Genomic DNA, 15584 nt, shown 5'->3' on the forward strand with positions numbered 1-15584 from the left:
ATGATGATTACATTTTCTCTAAGTGCACACGCAGAGACACATGCTGGGACAAGTAATACATGGCTTTGCATGCTCTGATACCACACTGATTCTCCTTCTAAATGTAAGAAAAGCTCTCTCTGCGAGGGTAAAAGGATCTGTAATATTTTGATGCAGAAAAACCAGCAGGTAGAAGCTACGTGTGACTCGATGTTTAACGTATGTTAATGTTTCCACTGAAGTCAAATCTTTCAATTAGCATTCACTGTGCAGCAGCTTTTTGTATTCACAAGAAGCATTTCTCCATGCTCTACACAAGAATCAGTTTGGAAGCAAATTTACAGATGTGAACATCAGCTCAAGGGAGATAATGGACGTGTTTTAAAAGCTTGCTGCTTAGAAGTAAACATGCTCAAAATAAGCAATTTACAGCAACACTCCAGCCCATCTGAGATGTTACTTCTCATCACAGCGGGGAGTATTAAAGACATGCAGACTGTTTTTCAAAGCCAAATCATAAAGAAATGCAAAAATGAAAGAAAACATCAAATATTAAAACAAGAAAGTAGTGACGCAAAGGATTAAAAAAAGAGAGCAAGAGGTCCTTAGTTTTTTGTTTTGTTTTGTTTTTGTTTAAGGCCTCCATTCTTCTTACCTACAGGTCAAATATAAATACTCTATAAAGGTTAGGGAAGGTCTGGGCTGGCAGGAATACAACTATATTTTCAGAATTTCAAAGATTTACGTATAAATAATGTTTTCACTTTAAATGTTTTGAGCATGAAAATATAGGCACACATAGCGGCACTATACTGGTGCGTAGATCTTTTGTATGAGGCTCAAAGAAATCTCTCAAGTCCCAGAATGTGTATCAGCAACTATTCAATCACATTTCATAACTACTATTCTTCTACTGACAATGACTTATTTTTCATTTCAGTGTTTAATGGACACATACTCCAAAAACATGACCATGACAGACTCACGACTGAAACAGTTCGGGTTTTGCTGCTTTGTCATACCATCACATGCTATTGCATTATCCAATTTAAAGTAAAGAAAAACAAATGTAAGCTTATCTAATCCCATACAGTTTTTCCAATGAAAATGTCGCCTTGAAGACTGAAAGCTTTGAATGCGGTCACGTTATGCTAGATGGAGTAAGTGTCCACATGGAGGTGAATTTTAAACCCAGTTCACAAAAAAAAAAAAAATCAGCTCTGAGAGCAAAAGCAGATTATCAGCCAGTCAACAGTTAAAGCAGGTTAAAGAGAGCAACATTGCAGTTGTTTAGTCCCACTAATTTTGAGTTTGTCTTTGAACATTAAACAGTACTTTTAAGCATATTAAGTACTGAGCTGGTGCTGCCATCTGGTGGCAATACTAGTATGACCTATGACAATCAATTGGCATGGGCACCCTCATCTAACAACTGCAATGTTGCAGTGTACTTCTTCCAGATGCCTAAGAAAGTCAGCCAAGGACAGATAAGCATATGACGATTAGTGAGGAAGAGTGTTTGTGTGGATGTGCGTGTGGTGATGTGAATGATGTGTTGATCAAACTGTTAAAAGTTCATCTCAACCCAGCTAGTTCTGAAATCCCACACTAGGAGATTGCCATGGTCATAGCAGTACAGTGGATGTTTCAGTGGAACAAAACAAAACAAGCAAGCAAACAAAAGCTGTTGTGTTGCTGTTGCCACAGTCACTGGTCGAAGAAGCAGATGTGCTCCCACACCAAACAGAGGGAGCCAAAGTAGGGGGTTGCAGTTTTTTTACAGTGAAGTTTATAAAGATCCCACCACTGTGAATAGACATGCTTTGCACCAGTCCCTTCTGCCATTCACTTGTTGTTAGGCCAATCAAAATCAGTCAGCAATACACCCAGCACATAAAAGACACATACAAATAAAATCAAAGCAAAATGTAAAAAAAAAAAAAAGAAAAAAAAAAGAAAAATCTGTGTTAGAGCAAAGTGAAAAACATCAATAATGTGAAAAGATGCTTTCCCATACCTTCAACAAACACTGCATGCAAAAGCAAATCAGACAAAACAACAACATTTAAACCAGCACAAATATAAACACAGCCCAAAACAAACCAAAAAGGTCGACACATAAACCTTCCTCCAGCATGCACCACCCACTTCAGGTGCCCCTGGCAACAAATCTCCCCAACAACACCCCCCCCTCCCCAAAGACAGACAATGACCCTAGACCCCATCAATCCCATGAAGAAAGCAGTAAGTGTTTGGGTTGTTATTGGTTTTTGTTTTGTTACCCAGAAGGCTCTTGTCTAACCTGCGGACCGCATGTTCGGAGACGCTGATGCTGCGGGAGCGGAAAGCGTCCATGGCTGAAAGGTCCCTCAGCTCTTTAACTGGAGAGCTGCTGCTATTGGCTACCGCTGCTGCTGCCTTTGCCACTTTTGCTGCCCGCAAGCTGAGTGGTGAGGAGTGTCCATGGCAAAGGGCGAGGGGGATTGGGCCCAAGATGGAGTAACGGTGGCGTTGGGGCAGTGAGAGGACGGGGGTCATCGTGAGGGTGGTGGTTTGGGAGTGTGGAGGAAGTGTGGTGTAAAAGTATACCAGGAGACAGCAGGAATCATCACCAGAGAACCAGAGCAACATGAGCAGGTGGATCAGGAGCGCACGCCACACATGGAAAGGGGCAGGGTACAAAGGAGAGGGCCACAAAGGTCAAAGGGCAGCGTCACATGAGGAGGGAGGGATCAGGAGCAATGTAGAAAGGATCCAGGATGACACAACCACCCCCAAAACCACAACCACACCAAACACAGGGGGCAGTGGAGAGGGGGAAGGGTCAAATAAAGGAAAAACAAAACATGGTGAAAATTAACAGCAGTGAACATTATGAATCAGATTACAGGAGAGTGGAGAAAGAAAAAAAGAGGGTTAAAAAAAATAAAAGGATACACGCCAACTAAACAGAAAACAGAGAAGCTACAGCAGAGGGGAAAACAGCGTCTGCTATTCAGAAAAGAAAATACACAGAAAGTATTCAGGAGAGCAACAAAATAAACATTACTTCACACAGCAGGTTTGTAGAGAAGCCAAGGACTAGTACAGAAGTATAACCGTAGGGATGAACTCAGCACAGGCTTTATGATAGAAGTTAAAACACAACTGAAACATAAAGCTGGATGAAACCAGAGGGTTGAAGCACAGCAGCCTCAGACAATACTAGTTTAGTATCATCACCAAATAATGTATGCATTTTTTATGTATGCAAGGGTAATTGTTTAGACACAGTGGAACGTTTGCCAAGAACATTTTAAGAATTAAATTAATAAATTTAAACTTGACATTCTGACCATCATCCTGGTGGAAACTGAGCTGAGGAACTCCAACCTCATTATGGGCAATGAGCAGCACAAGAACTGTGATACCAGAATATGGAAAACTGAAACCATTATGGAAGAATTAATGTTAGCAGAAGCATTTTGGATTACTGTGGAGAGCTGCAACAGGGATTTGCTGTTTTATTTTGTTTTGTTTTTTAATTACCAAGTTAAAAATACTGGAAGGGCTTCATAAAAATGTAAAACAATTTGTTAACCCAAATCTAAGAAAAGATGGAAAATTAATAAAAATGCCACAATAAACGTGAGCGTAAAAGTAGAGATCACATTAGGAAAAGAGGAAGATGAATATTATAGTGTCTCTGAAATTCACTGGGTAAATTCTGGTTTAACTGGGATTTCTACACCAAGTACATGTATTTTTTTGTGTATTAAAATGACAACATTGGTGTCTCTATTTTGTTAAGACGTCGTCCACAATCAAACACCTGATTAATCAGAAAAAGATTAAATAATTACAATTTTGTAATACGCAATTTTAGTTGCTGACTCAAAGAGACAACCACTGGTGTGCCTGAATATTTACCTAGTTGGATATTCACTATTTGAGCTGGATTTTGATTTTTGAAGTGCACATTTCAAATTTTTTTTTTTTTTTTTAATAAATCAGAGTGTGCAATCACACTTCAGTCTCTCCCTCTGATGCCGCCTTAGCAACCTTTCATAGCTTTCTAACAGCATATTTATTTATTGCACTTAGAAAAACATCTATAGACAGAATTGTCTCGCCTGCAAATGTCTTGCTCTCCTGCTACTGCCTCCACACTCTCTCCTCCTGCTTTGTTCAGCGTGTGAGAAAACAGCAAGCTACAGCACTCATACCAAACAAAATAATAGACCTATCACTTCTAACTTTCTCACAAAGGAGAGCTGCAGACAAAGTGTAGTTAAGACACAGAGTAGTCAAGTTTGAGCTTCAGTTCTGCGATGACTCCTTGCAGAATCTACACAGCAGTTGCACTTGTACTTGTGTGCATGTGTGATCTGAATTGCTCTACCCTCACAAGCGAAACTGAGCTGATTAGTTTGGACTTGGCGATAATTACTGAACAAAAGTTACTTTTAAGGAAACTCGGGAAAGAGAACATTTTAGTAGCAACTGACTTGGGGATTATGACAGCTTTGGAAATAAGAAAAAATAACTTATGCCTACATTGACAGAATACTGGCTATTACATTAGCATAGTGAGCAAAGTAAAAACTATCACAGCCTAATGCATTTTGTTAATGGTTTACCATCTTTACATGGTAAAACACTTTACAAGCCGAATGACAACAATCTGTGTCTTTGTAGTTACATTTCTTGGTGGGTACTACAGCATAGCGTATGCGGTGGCACAATTTAAAGCAATATTATTAATTAATGCAAATATACCCCTGTTAAGTACCCTTCTCTCTGTGTTACAGTCTAGAGTGTTTTAAAAAGTTACTTTGTACATGTTTTTAAATGTACACTGTTTAACTAATCCAGGTGTGGACAACCAAACATTCACACTTTGTACGAATGAGAATGGCACCTTGCTGAGAAAAGCTTCTTTATCCCTCTGTGTGAAAGATGGTGTGTATTTCTCTTTGTGTACATGTTCTGTGGTCACAAACAGCAGTCAGACGGCACATTGTGACAGGGGGAGGGACACCCTGTACCTCTTACTCATGCTATTACTAGGGATGTACTTTTGTGAGATACAGGTGGTGAAAGCAGTACACAAACACCCGAATAATGATATATAATAATCCACAACAAATATAAACTAAATAAAGGCATAACATTATACAGGTGTTTATGCCATTTTGTCCACCCTCTGTATGTCAAATGAGGTGACTCTTGGAAAAATACAAAATAAAAATAAGTGGTGGTATAAGAACACATTTTAAAAAATAAAAAAGCATAAACAGATAAAATGAACTAATGATCACCATGGCAACCTGAGAGGTGTCACTGCAACCATCACGCCACAGTACGAATCATGCTGAGTCCCCTGTTACCTTGGCTACCCCCAACCCTTTACCACAACAGCAGCCACGTGGGCAGCGTGCGGTGCTGCTGGTTTGTACATTACTGCTGGCGACTGACAGTGAAAGTACAGTTTACCTCTTGGGTCTCTCATTGAGGCTGGTGCTTCGGGCACGAAACGGACTCTGCTCGTGACTGTCATCGAATGGCAGAAGGGCGTTGGAACGCAAACCCTGAAGGAACACAAAGATATGAACCAGATATGCAAAACAAAAATGGCGATCCAGATTTACAGATGATTACCAGTTGTGCCCCCTCTACTACAAGTTTCTCAAACTTCACAAACATCCAGATGCACCTAACTGGACATGTTTCTCCTGAACAGTACAAAAGTTCAATGAAACATCTCTCTGCAGACATTTGAGGTTAAAAGTGTGTTGTGCAGTTACTTAAGCCACCATTGCCAGAGCAAATAAATCCAAGTGCATTAAGAAGCTGAGACCTCAACTTTTTGCAAAAGAGAAGGGAACAACTATGTGCAATGCAATTCAACACTATCAGAATGCAATGAATAAAAAGCATAAATTAATAAGTAGAACTGACAAATCCAGTGGAAATATCCAAGGACAATTTAAAAGAATGTTTCAGAAATATGCTAATTTGCCTTTTTGTCAAGAGTTCAATTCTCTGTCCAATATAAAGCTGCAGTCTGAAGCTGTTAGCTCAGCATAAACACAAAGAGCTGGTCTGTTCTAATCTGAGGGTTATATCTCTGTTGTTTTCCATCTCTTTCTGGAGAAAATACACCAGGGTCACTTTAACATTTTCTCATCTGAGTTTTTATGCTAAGCATAAAAAACAAGTGGAAATGAGGGAGGTGAAAACATTCCAAGCCCACTACTGACAAGAAAGCAATCAAACAAACGTGTTATCTGATAATTACTGGACAACAAGTTATTCTCAAGAACTGAAGGAAGTCCAGAGAGCCTTGTTTCAGATTGCATAAGAGTTTGTAAAAGTTGTTGCCTTTTAATTAAAACTATCGTTAAAAGTCTCTGAAAGGAAGACACTTTCTTTTATAAATGTGTGAGCAAGGACAAGGTCCTTTTCAGCAACATTGATTTCAGTGTAGGAGCTACGCATCTGTACTCTCTCTTAGTACTGCATTATTTCTTTTCCTTATATTGTTCATGTGTATGGGCAGGTCTGTAACAGTAAATTCAGCTTTAGGTTTGAAGGCTCTTTTTTGTCATTCACTGTGGTGTACCTTTGTGATATATTGAACAAAGTCCTTGCGGAAGGGTAGTCTGCAGCGTATGAACCACATGGCAATCACATGGTGGGCCAGGGACACAATGTACTGGTTGAACCTGATGGGATTTGAAGAAATACTCAGATCAGAGTGAGTCTCTGCATCAGGGACTACAAAATGTCACATGTGCTAGGACTTACTTTGAGGGGTTAGTGTAAGGTAGTGAGATGGCAAACACGCTGACATACTGCTCAGCTACAAAGTTGGCATACAGATGGGGAAGGCGCACGAGGGCTGTGAAACACAGTCAAAAAAAACAGTCTAAGAAATTAAGACTTTGGCCTTCAACAATGTAAAAGAATACAGGAAAAGAGAAAAGTACTCACTGGAGAGAAACTCGAGCATAGGAGATGCCATGGCAACAGTAGCAGAGATGTGAGTGAGCTTGACGATAAGAGCAGGAAGAAGCTTGATCATGATATCAGGCATCTCCACCGTGCACATTGTAAGGGCCACCACACACTGCTTGGCACAGCGGTAAATGAGCCCAGTCTCGAGGCACTGAACCAGTTCTCTCTGCATGGATCAATGAAAGGATGAATGTAATTCCACTTGTATGTTTCCATATACACTCACCAGTCACTACATTTGGTACACCTTGAGGGTGGTACTGGGTTGGACTCTACTTCACATTCAGAACTGCTTTAATGTGTGGCATATATTCAACAAGGTGCTGGAAAGATTTTGGTTGTTAACATGACAAAATGACAGAAATGCTGCAGATTCGTTGCCTGCACATCCATCACTGTTCTACCACCACCACCAAAAGTGCTTTATTGGATTGAGGTCCAGTAACTGAGAACCCCATCTGACACCATTGACAGAGTACAGGATGGATCCATGCTTTCATGTTCTTTATGCAAAAGTCTCACCCTACCATTCAAATGTGTCAGCAAAAATCAAGACTCATCAGACCAGGTGACATTTGTCAGTCTTCTGTTGTCCGATCTTGATGAACCTGTGCGAATTGTAGGTTCAGTTTCCTGTTATTAGCTAAGTATTGACATCTGTTGCTGTAGACGGCTGTTTCAAGTTTCAACATGCTTTGTAAAACATGGATGTAAGAACTGATATTTAAGTTACTGTTGCCTTCCTATCAAAGCAGTCTCACCATTTTTCTCTGACTTCTTATTTGGACCATTCTCTGTTGATCAGCACTAGCAACAACACCATGTTCAGAGACATTTAAATCGACTGTCTTCCCCACTGTGATGCTCATTTTGAATTTCAGCTGTCATCTTGACCAGGACTACAAGCCTAAGCGCATTGAGTTGCTGCCATGTGAGTGGCTGATTAGACATTTACATTCGCAAGCAGTTGAATGGGTGTCACTAACACTCCATGGACTCCACGTACACACCAGGGAGACTTTGTCCATATTGTGTACGTGCGTGAATTGTGTTTAAATATGAGTAATAATAGTAATAGAATGCAAATGTACAACATAGTCAGGCTGCACATTTAATTTGCCAGTTCTGTAATGCAAAGTGTCTGGTATATGATTAAGCTAATCTGATCATTCACAGCAAGAAAGTGGGTTTCATGTCCTGCCTCTTCCAGTACTCTCAACAAAACCATGTTATTTCTATCTAAAGCAGAGTACATCCTGTTGTTTGCTGCATGTGAAGACAAGCAACCTGGTTCCAACCTACTTTTCTCAACATAGCCTAAAGTTGTTTTGTAGATGCTAGCATAAAACTTCTCATAGAATCCTGTGAGAAATAGCACAGAAGGTGTTTGATTTCTGCAGACTAGTTTTTGTACCTGTCTTGACTGCTCCAAGTAGTTGTGGTAGGAGGTAATTGCTGTAAGAACGGGAATCACTGCCAGCTGAACATCTGTGCGAGAAAACCCCTCTGGAGTCTTTTTCAATCGCTCTGAGATGAGACGATCTGTCACCTACACATGCAGAAGAGATCAATAACGATTGAATTCACTCACAACATAATATCCAGTGTATGGATCTGTATTTATGTGCATAAAGTCAGGCTACCATGCAGCAGAGTGTAGAACACAGCTGATCTAAGTTGCATGGTGATGTGAGCAGCAACACTTTGTACTGCAGCATCCATGGCAGCTTGTCAAGAACCAGCTTCAGCACCTTCCAATCCGTCTCCTGTAAGAGAGATATAAATCATATCCGAAACCTTTACAGATAAAAGGGAAGTCACTGCAGTTACCTGTCACTGCTTCTGCATTCTAACAGCTGCAATGCCCATGATTTAATTCTGATTTGAATTTAATACTGTCTGCCAATCAGAAAATAAACCTGGCTTAAAAAGAGGAGCTAAATGGGCTTGTTCCAGAAAAACCAAGGGGGTGCATCTAGCCCCAGTGTAAGATATGTAAGGATTACTCTGAACTTAAAATGTATAGCAACTCTAGTTGAGTCTAAGAATAAAGATACAAAACTAGGCATGAGGCCAACTGTTTAACCACAGAACGTATATATGCACTGTGCAATGCTGTTTGATACAATAATTATTGTGTGTACCATCTTGAGGCACTGCAGGAGGACACTGAAGGCAGGCGAATAGGGAAGGTAGGCTGAGCGTGTTGAGGCTGCTGAAGTGGGAGGAGCAGCAGGAGGAGCAGGGCTGCCAGCAGGAGGAGAGGTTGAACCTGCTGGCTTCTTTTCACCAACACGTTTCTCTGGTTCCCTGAAAAACAACAAGAACAAAAACAAGTGACACAATGTTAGAGAGCTGTCAGTAAGCTTAATACCTTTAGTAAAGGAAATGTTTGTGTTCTCACCCTATATCACAGTAGCAATAAGGGCTGAATCTCATGACACCATCTTTGTTTGGGACCCCAAGACGGTGAAGAGAGTCTGCACGCATCATGAGGAAGAAGTCAAACACCTGAGAAAAAAAAGGAGGAGTCAACAAAGACATGATGTAATAAGAGGTAAAAACATTTGAGTAGTGACAGATCACCTACCTGTAGTCTAATAGTGGAGGCGATAGTTGAACAGTACTTATTCTTGTAATGAAGCTGCAGGTGGCTGATAAGCAACTCATAAACACGACTCGCATGGCTGGCTGGCAGACTGTAAAGTTTGCTCTGTGAGAATAAAACGGATAACATGTTATCACCAGGTAAAATATAAAAAATGTTTAGTTTATTTTATAAACCTTGATAATCTTAGTTTTGCTAGCTTAATGAAAGGCAGCATTTCATATCAATTTAACACACTATACACACTGTATTTTACTTTTTTTTTTTTTTTTTTGCATCTCCTGAACCTTAGCATGTACCTAACAGTTGGCTAAGTATCATGAAATGCAAGCACATGACACCACACTGGCAAAAATTACAACATTACAACATTATAAAACAGTAATTACAGACACAACATAATTACAGAATTTGCAGAGTGGTCACCAAGAAGGCTGAAATCTATCGTCATCAACAGTTTAATGATTAGAGCTTAATTATGGGATTAATAACTGCCGGGCAGCGTTAACATGATGCAACACTTGCTTCATTCTAGAAGCAAGTCTTGAGTCTGAGCGATTATGTTGAAGATTTTATAAACTTCACACATTGTTCCAAGGATCAATTTTTATTGTAAATCAACTTTGTTTAAGAAAATAAAACATTTGTATTAGTCCGTAGATAAATCATGTTTATCTGTCCAGGTATATACATCAATTTACATTCGATTTATATTAATAAAATTGGATGACACCTGAGAAGCTGGCAGGCAGGTCTGTTAAGCTTGCAACATTAAGCATTAGTTTAGTCATTCCATCACTAAAAGTTTTAGCTGCTGACTCATTTCATTAAGGGGATTTTTTTTAAGTTACGTAAGCAGCAGCTAGCACTAGTTGGGGGAAAAAAGTTTTCCTTTAATACATTTTTAGGCCGGAGAGGGCAGTCAGTGTTCTGATAGGTATGTGTCAGATAACCAGGTCAGAGTACAGTAACTGCAGCATGACAGCAATGCAAAGATGCAGTGAGGCAACATAACAAAAAACTGCTTTTGGGTCTGGTTAATTTGGTTTGGACAAATTAATTGTCCAATTGTTTGTTTGTGAATTACATTTTTTTTTCTTGTTATATTCTCAGCCTTTTGTGCCATGAAGAGATCTTTGACCCCTTAATGGTAAAATATCGTCAAATAAAATGACATTTGCAGTCTGACAGCAGTCAACAAAGCCAATTTTAGTCCATTTTAATGTGTATTGAACTGTTCTGGGGGGAGGGGGATTTCTCCATTGATTGATGTCATTTGATGCCCTACATTGTGATAAGTCACTGTGGAAGAAACTATGTCTTAATATTCTATTTTAACTCACCCACAACTCTTCACATCTACTATTTTTATGTACCTGCAGGATTTCAAGCAGGCCCAGAATAGCAGTCCTGACGTCCTCCATAGGAGACTCTGCTGTGGGGTCTCTCTCAGGAACCTCTAGGGGCCCTGAACACACCAGAGAGCGGCTAGACACCTAAAAAATAATTATAAAATGGAGAGAAGTAATGACATTGTGACAGAAATGGGGCGGTTTTGTGTGACTGCATGTACTCTTTTTGTACCCGTTCAATGATGTCCAGCAGGCTGGTGAAGTGGTGCGTGTTGCAGCCCTCAGCGAGGTCCACTAATAGCTGAGTAGCCTGTTTTCTAACTGCCAAATCCCGGTCTTCAGCAATCCCATTGAGCTGGGGAATCACCACCATTTCAATCAACTCATCCTGGAGAAAAAATAGAAAATAAGCAAAGAACACAAAAAGGAAAGGTATGATTTTTTGAAACGGAGCTTGTACAAATGTGTTAAACATTTATACAAGCTCCGTTTCAAAAATAAATTGCATGTAAATAAATTTTGGGAGGCTCAGAAGTATGTCAGCATCTGAGTGGTGCTTGCAACTATCGAAATATCTTCTTCAGTAAAAACTGGAACTATGGCAAGAGAAATGCACCAGAAGCTTTTCAGTCTGGACAGCGGACTGGAATTACACAGGATTCTGATGTGAGCGTGTATGAGAGAGCACAGACCTCATAGAGCTGCCGGTTGGTACTGAGAACGAAGGACAGGATATGAAGCACTTTGATTCTTATCACACTGCGAGTCTCGTTCCTTTCACAGAGCGAAAGGGTGAGATAACAGAAAGGGACAGCGGAGATTAAGATACTTCAGAGATGGAACAAGAACGAGATCGAACATCACAAGGATAATACTATAACCTCCCTGACATATATATGTGTTTGAGTGTGTGTGTCCTACCTGAAAAATTTCTCCATGAGCCGGTGAAGGCTCTGAATCCAGCCTTCTTTAGCAGGCTGGATAGACTGAGCCCTGTAGGAGATAAGTGTCAGCACTGATGCATCCTGCAAAAGATAAGATTCAGATTAGGGAAAGAAAAGAAAAAAAGCAGTGCAGTGTAAGAGATCTAAATTACAACAAAAGTTGGAGGAGGACAGAAGATATTCAAAGCACTAACTGGTCTTTTATCAGCACATTTCTCCACCAGGCTGAAAAACTTCTCAGTGGAGCCGTGGTAACCATTTTGTTCATAAAGCTCTTCCACGGTGGTCAACAGTTCATAAACAATGGCCTTTAGTTCCGCACTGCCTATTGTCTGTGAAAACAAGAGGCACACCACTTGGTCAAGCTAGAACCATTACTTTTTATTATGTATTTTATAAAAATTAAAAACTACAGCTCCGCATATTTAATTTGGCAGATCTCCTTCCTAAAACAATCCCAAATGGGATTTGGGTCTCCAGCTGGAATCAAACAAAAACACCTTACCTAACAAAGGTGTTAACAACTACACTATGAAGCATGGTCAATCACAAGTGAACAATATATTCAAGTACCTGAATCTGTTGTAACAGTCGCTCTATGATGCTGAGTAGGATGTCCCATGTGACCACCTGTAGCTCTTTACCGTACTTTTTGATGAGTCTTGTTATTGAAAGAACAATTTCATAGGAGACCACCTCATTGGCACATGACATGGCCTGAGGGACAGAAATAAAAGTCACTTATTCAGCACAGTCATCATATCAAGTGCAGTCATTTTACCCCCATATAATTTTTCAACCTCAGGTTTGATCTAAACACATGGCAACAACTTACAGTTTGACTACATCCTGCGTGAAAGAAAATATCTGTATGACTTTGAACACAAAAGTGAAAATCTATGCCACGGGTTTGGAAGTCAGACAGTCTGTTCTTTTCACCCTATTGTGCAGATTTCCAGCTCCATATTTTTGATGCAAAGCAAAGCTATTCTATATTAGAGCATCTTTGTGTCAAAATAATCCTCATTTATCTTACAATGGACCTTTTTGCAGCTCCTCTTTCATCCGCTGTCTAAAACAAGCAATTTTAGGCCTCATTCAATCCAGAAGCACAAAAAAGTTTCATAATTCTTTCATTTTTTTAATGAATTGTTAACAATAATAAAGCCACAAAGTGGAATATTGTCCTGAATTTAAAACCACTTCTTTAAGCCAATTTTCTACTTACTGGCTTCTCCTTGCAATCAAAAACATTTGAACACCATGTGAGTGGGGTTGCTGTGCTCACAGACAGAGCCCTGTGCTTGAAATGACCACAACAACGACTAGAGATGGGAATCGAGAACAAGTTCTTGTACACAACAAGTTCCGAGTAGTCCAGTTCCCTGGAACTGTTAGTCTGCTTGCTTATCGAGCCTGCTTATCGGTTCCACTTGCACTACAATCAGCAAATTTGTTTCCGGGTCGGAGGTGGAAGATGGTGGCACAGTCTACAGCATGGATATGAACATTAGTTTTATTGCACAAAATGACGAGGGCATGATAGTAAAGTGGAAACTGCATCCAAGACAGAAACTGCTGTATTACGCTGGTAGCACAATTTTGGCTCATTGCAAGCATCTACAGAGACCGCAGCATGCTAACACTAAGCTAGCCAAACAGCATGCTAACACCAAGTTAGATACCTAATTAGTAAGAGAAAGATCAAATGTGAGTCCTTATTAGGAAAGGGATTTGTGTTGGTGTATGGGGCTGAAGCCTCAGGTTTATATAGTTAAATAGTAATTATGAGAGTGTGTTTCAGCTATTTTACAGAGTAACATGAAAGTAATATAGGAGTATAATGAATTGCCTTCTCTTTGGAGTAATTAAGTACCATACTGCATTACAAAAAAGTGTTCTGTGAAATATATTTCTTTTTAGTAATGATCCAACCTTGATCACAACAAAAATGGGAAATACCTCCAACATGAGCATGCATTTGACTCACAGCATGCAATTAATTTGCATGAATGTAATGTCTTTGATACGCTGCACAGCAATGGTGGTGACTCTCAAAGTGGGCCCAGTGAGAACCCAATGAGCATCGATAAGAGAAGTGAACTGATAAATGATATCGATAATAGAATCATAATGACTAAATTCTTATAAATTCCCATCCTTTTTAAGGAAATTTGCTCTGAATGACACTGCACAGATTTAAGACCAGGGGAGCAGAAAATAAGTAAAAGTATAATAAGTCCTTATGAAACATTAAGAACTCCAGTGTGCAAGAGAGGTTTACCACCATAAAATCCTATCAGTTAAATTTTTGATTATGAGATGTGGACTTGACCCTCAGTATTATAATCTCATTGCAAAACTGCATGTATATTTATGTGAGTTACCTTGTAGAAAGATGGCAGAACAAGCGTCGGTGTATTTTTGAGTGCTGGCAGTCTGTGTGCGCCCCAAAGCGCCATTCCAACAAAGAAAACTGCTCCTCTTAACAACGGCGCATCCTCCATATACACCCTGGTGGAGGGACAGATCAAAGAAGAACTGCACCATACCTCCAAAGTTATATATGCTCATTCACACAAAGTCAGAAACATTGTATATTTAATCAATGATACCTTTCCTCCATAATGCGACACATGGTGTAAATTGCACTATGGCCGAGGTGAGTCCCCAAAACCTTTCTCATTAACTGAAGAACCAGAGAGCAAAACAAAGTGTAGGGACAACAAACGACACAGAGGAGGACACAGTTATGAATTATGTCCCTTCAAATCAAAGACTTCAAACAAGAGGCAGAATTGTATATATGCAGGTGTGTTCTTCCCTCACCTTCCAACAGGACTCGCAAAACTCTTTGACGTTGACCGTACGGCAGAGTGTGATTATGAAGACGGTTAAAGAGTCGGAGGGCAGGCAGTTGTAACACACAACTGCATCGAGCACTTGCAGAGCCACCTGGAAAAATACAAAGGTTGGAAATACTGGTGACCACCAGTGCTACAAAACAGTCTGAGGTTCACAAATCAAAAAATATGGTAGGGTTTGTCTAACTGAAGCTAATAATTGTGATTCACTCAAAAACATTTACTTTAATACATCAGATTAAAACCATCCCTAGCTTTGGAGTACAGAGTTTTCACATATAAATATATGGACACTGGACAGTTATTCAATAATTCAATTTTTCTTAAACCTGCAGGTTCGTGAAGGGCATGTTATGTATTTGCTAAACAAAAACCGCACCTTCTTTTGAAGAGGAATCATAAGCATGCCGTACAAAGGCCATTACACACTGAGGGTGCTGCGGAAAAAAAAAAACTGTTGCAAAGTTTTTGTGTTTTTTGTGAAAAAAACTGCAAAAAAAAACTGCAAAAAAAAAAAAAAAAAACTGATGAAAAAATAAATAAAGTGAAATTAGCATCAATGTTGATCCTAATGTTTCTAAACCAGAAAAAGAAGAAACTGAGCAGCAGCAGGGAAATTTGAATGTTTTGCTCCAGAGATTAAAACAGTATCACGACCACTTTTCTACATATATCAGGATGTCAGTGGGGCAGTTTGAGCTTTGTTGACACACTTGGAAACACGTCTGAGGAGGCAGAGAAATAATTTCAGGAGCAAATTGATCTTGAGTAGCATCTAACTGTGTCTCTTAGGTAAAACAGTACTCTTTCACCATTTCCATGCTACAAGTGTCCATCT

General features: G+C 39.7%; 1 protein-coding gene across 6 annotated transcripts in view; it reads right to left on the reverse strand.

The window, feature by feature from the left end:
- tsc2 (TSC complex subunit 2) overlaps positions 1–15584 on the reverse strand; it is a 33843-nt gene that overhangs the window by 12210 nt on the left and 6049 nt on the right. For 3 of the 6 annotated variants that reach the window (XM_063476699.1, XM_063476698.1, XM_063476701.1), the window contains exons 8-26: positions 14712–14837; positions 14498–14571; positions 14270–14423; positions 12456–12599; positions 12077–12214; positions 11860–11963; positions 11631–11712; positions 11171–11326; positions 10963–11082; positions 9569–9691; positions 9383–9489; positions 9123–9288; positions 8622–8744; positions 8393–8527; positions 6955–7144; positions 6769–6862; positions 6584–6686; positions 5455–5549; positions 2282–2422 (exon numbers count right to left, since the gene is read on the reverse strand). In XM_063476699.1, the coding sequence (XP_063332769.1) occupies positions 2282–2422; positions 5455–5549; positions 6584–6686; positions 6769–6862; positions 6955–7144; positions 8393–8527; positions 8622–8744; positions 9123–9288; positions 9383–9489; positions 9569–9691; positions 10963–11082; positions 11171–11326; positions 11631–11712; positions 11860–11963; positions 12077–12214; positions 12456–12599; positions 14270–14423; positions 14498–14571; positions 14712–14837 (2375 nt within the window). The remainder of the gene's footprint in view (positions 1–2281; positions 2423–5454; positions 5550–6583; positions 6687–6768; positions 6863–6954; positions 7145–8392; positions 8528–8621; positions 8745–9122; positions 9289–9382; positions 9490–9568; positions 9692–10962; positions 11083–11170; positions 11327–11630; positions 11713–11859; positions 11964–12076; positions 12215–12455; positions 12600–14269; positions 14424–14497; positions 14572–14711; positions 14838–15584) is intronic. The other 3 variants (XM_063476700.1, XM_063476702.1, XM_063476703.1) reach the window with 2 other exon arrangements.

Source organism: Pelmatolapia mariae, linkage group LG6, assembly GCF_036321145.2.
Source record: "Pelmatolapia mariae isolate MD_Pm_ZW linkage group LG6, Pm_UMD_F_2, whole genome shotgun sequence".
In the NCBI taxonomy this organism is placed as follows: Eukaryota; Metazoa; Chordata; class Actinopteri; order Cichliformes; family Cichlidae; genus Pelmatolapia; species Pelmatolapia mariae.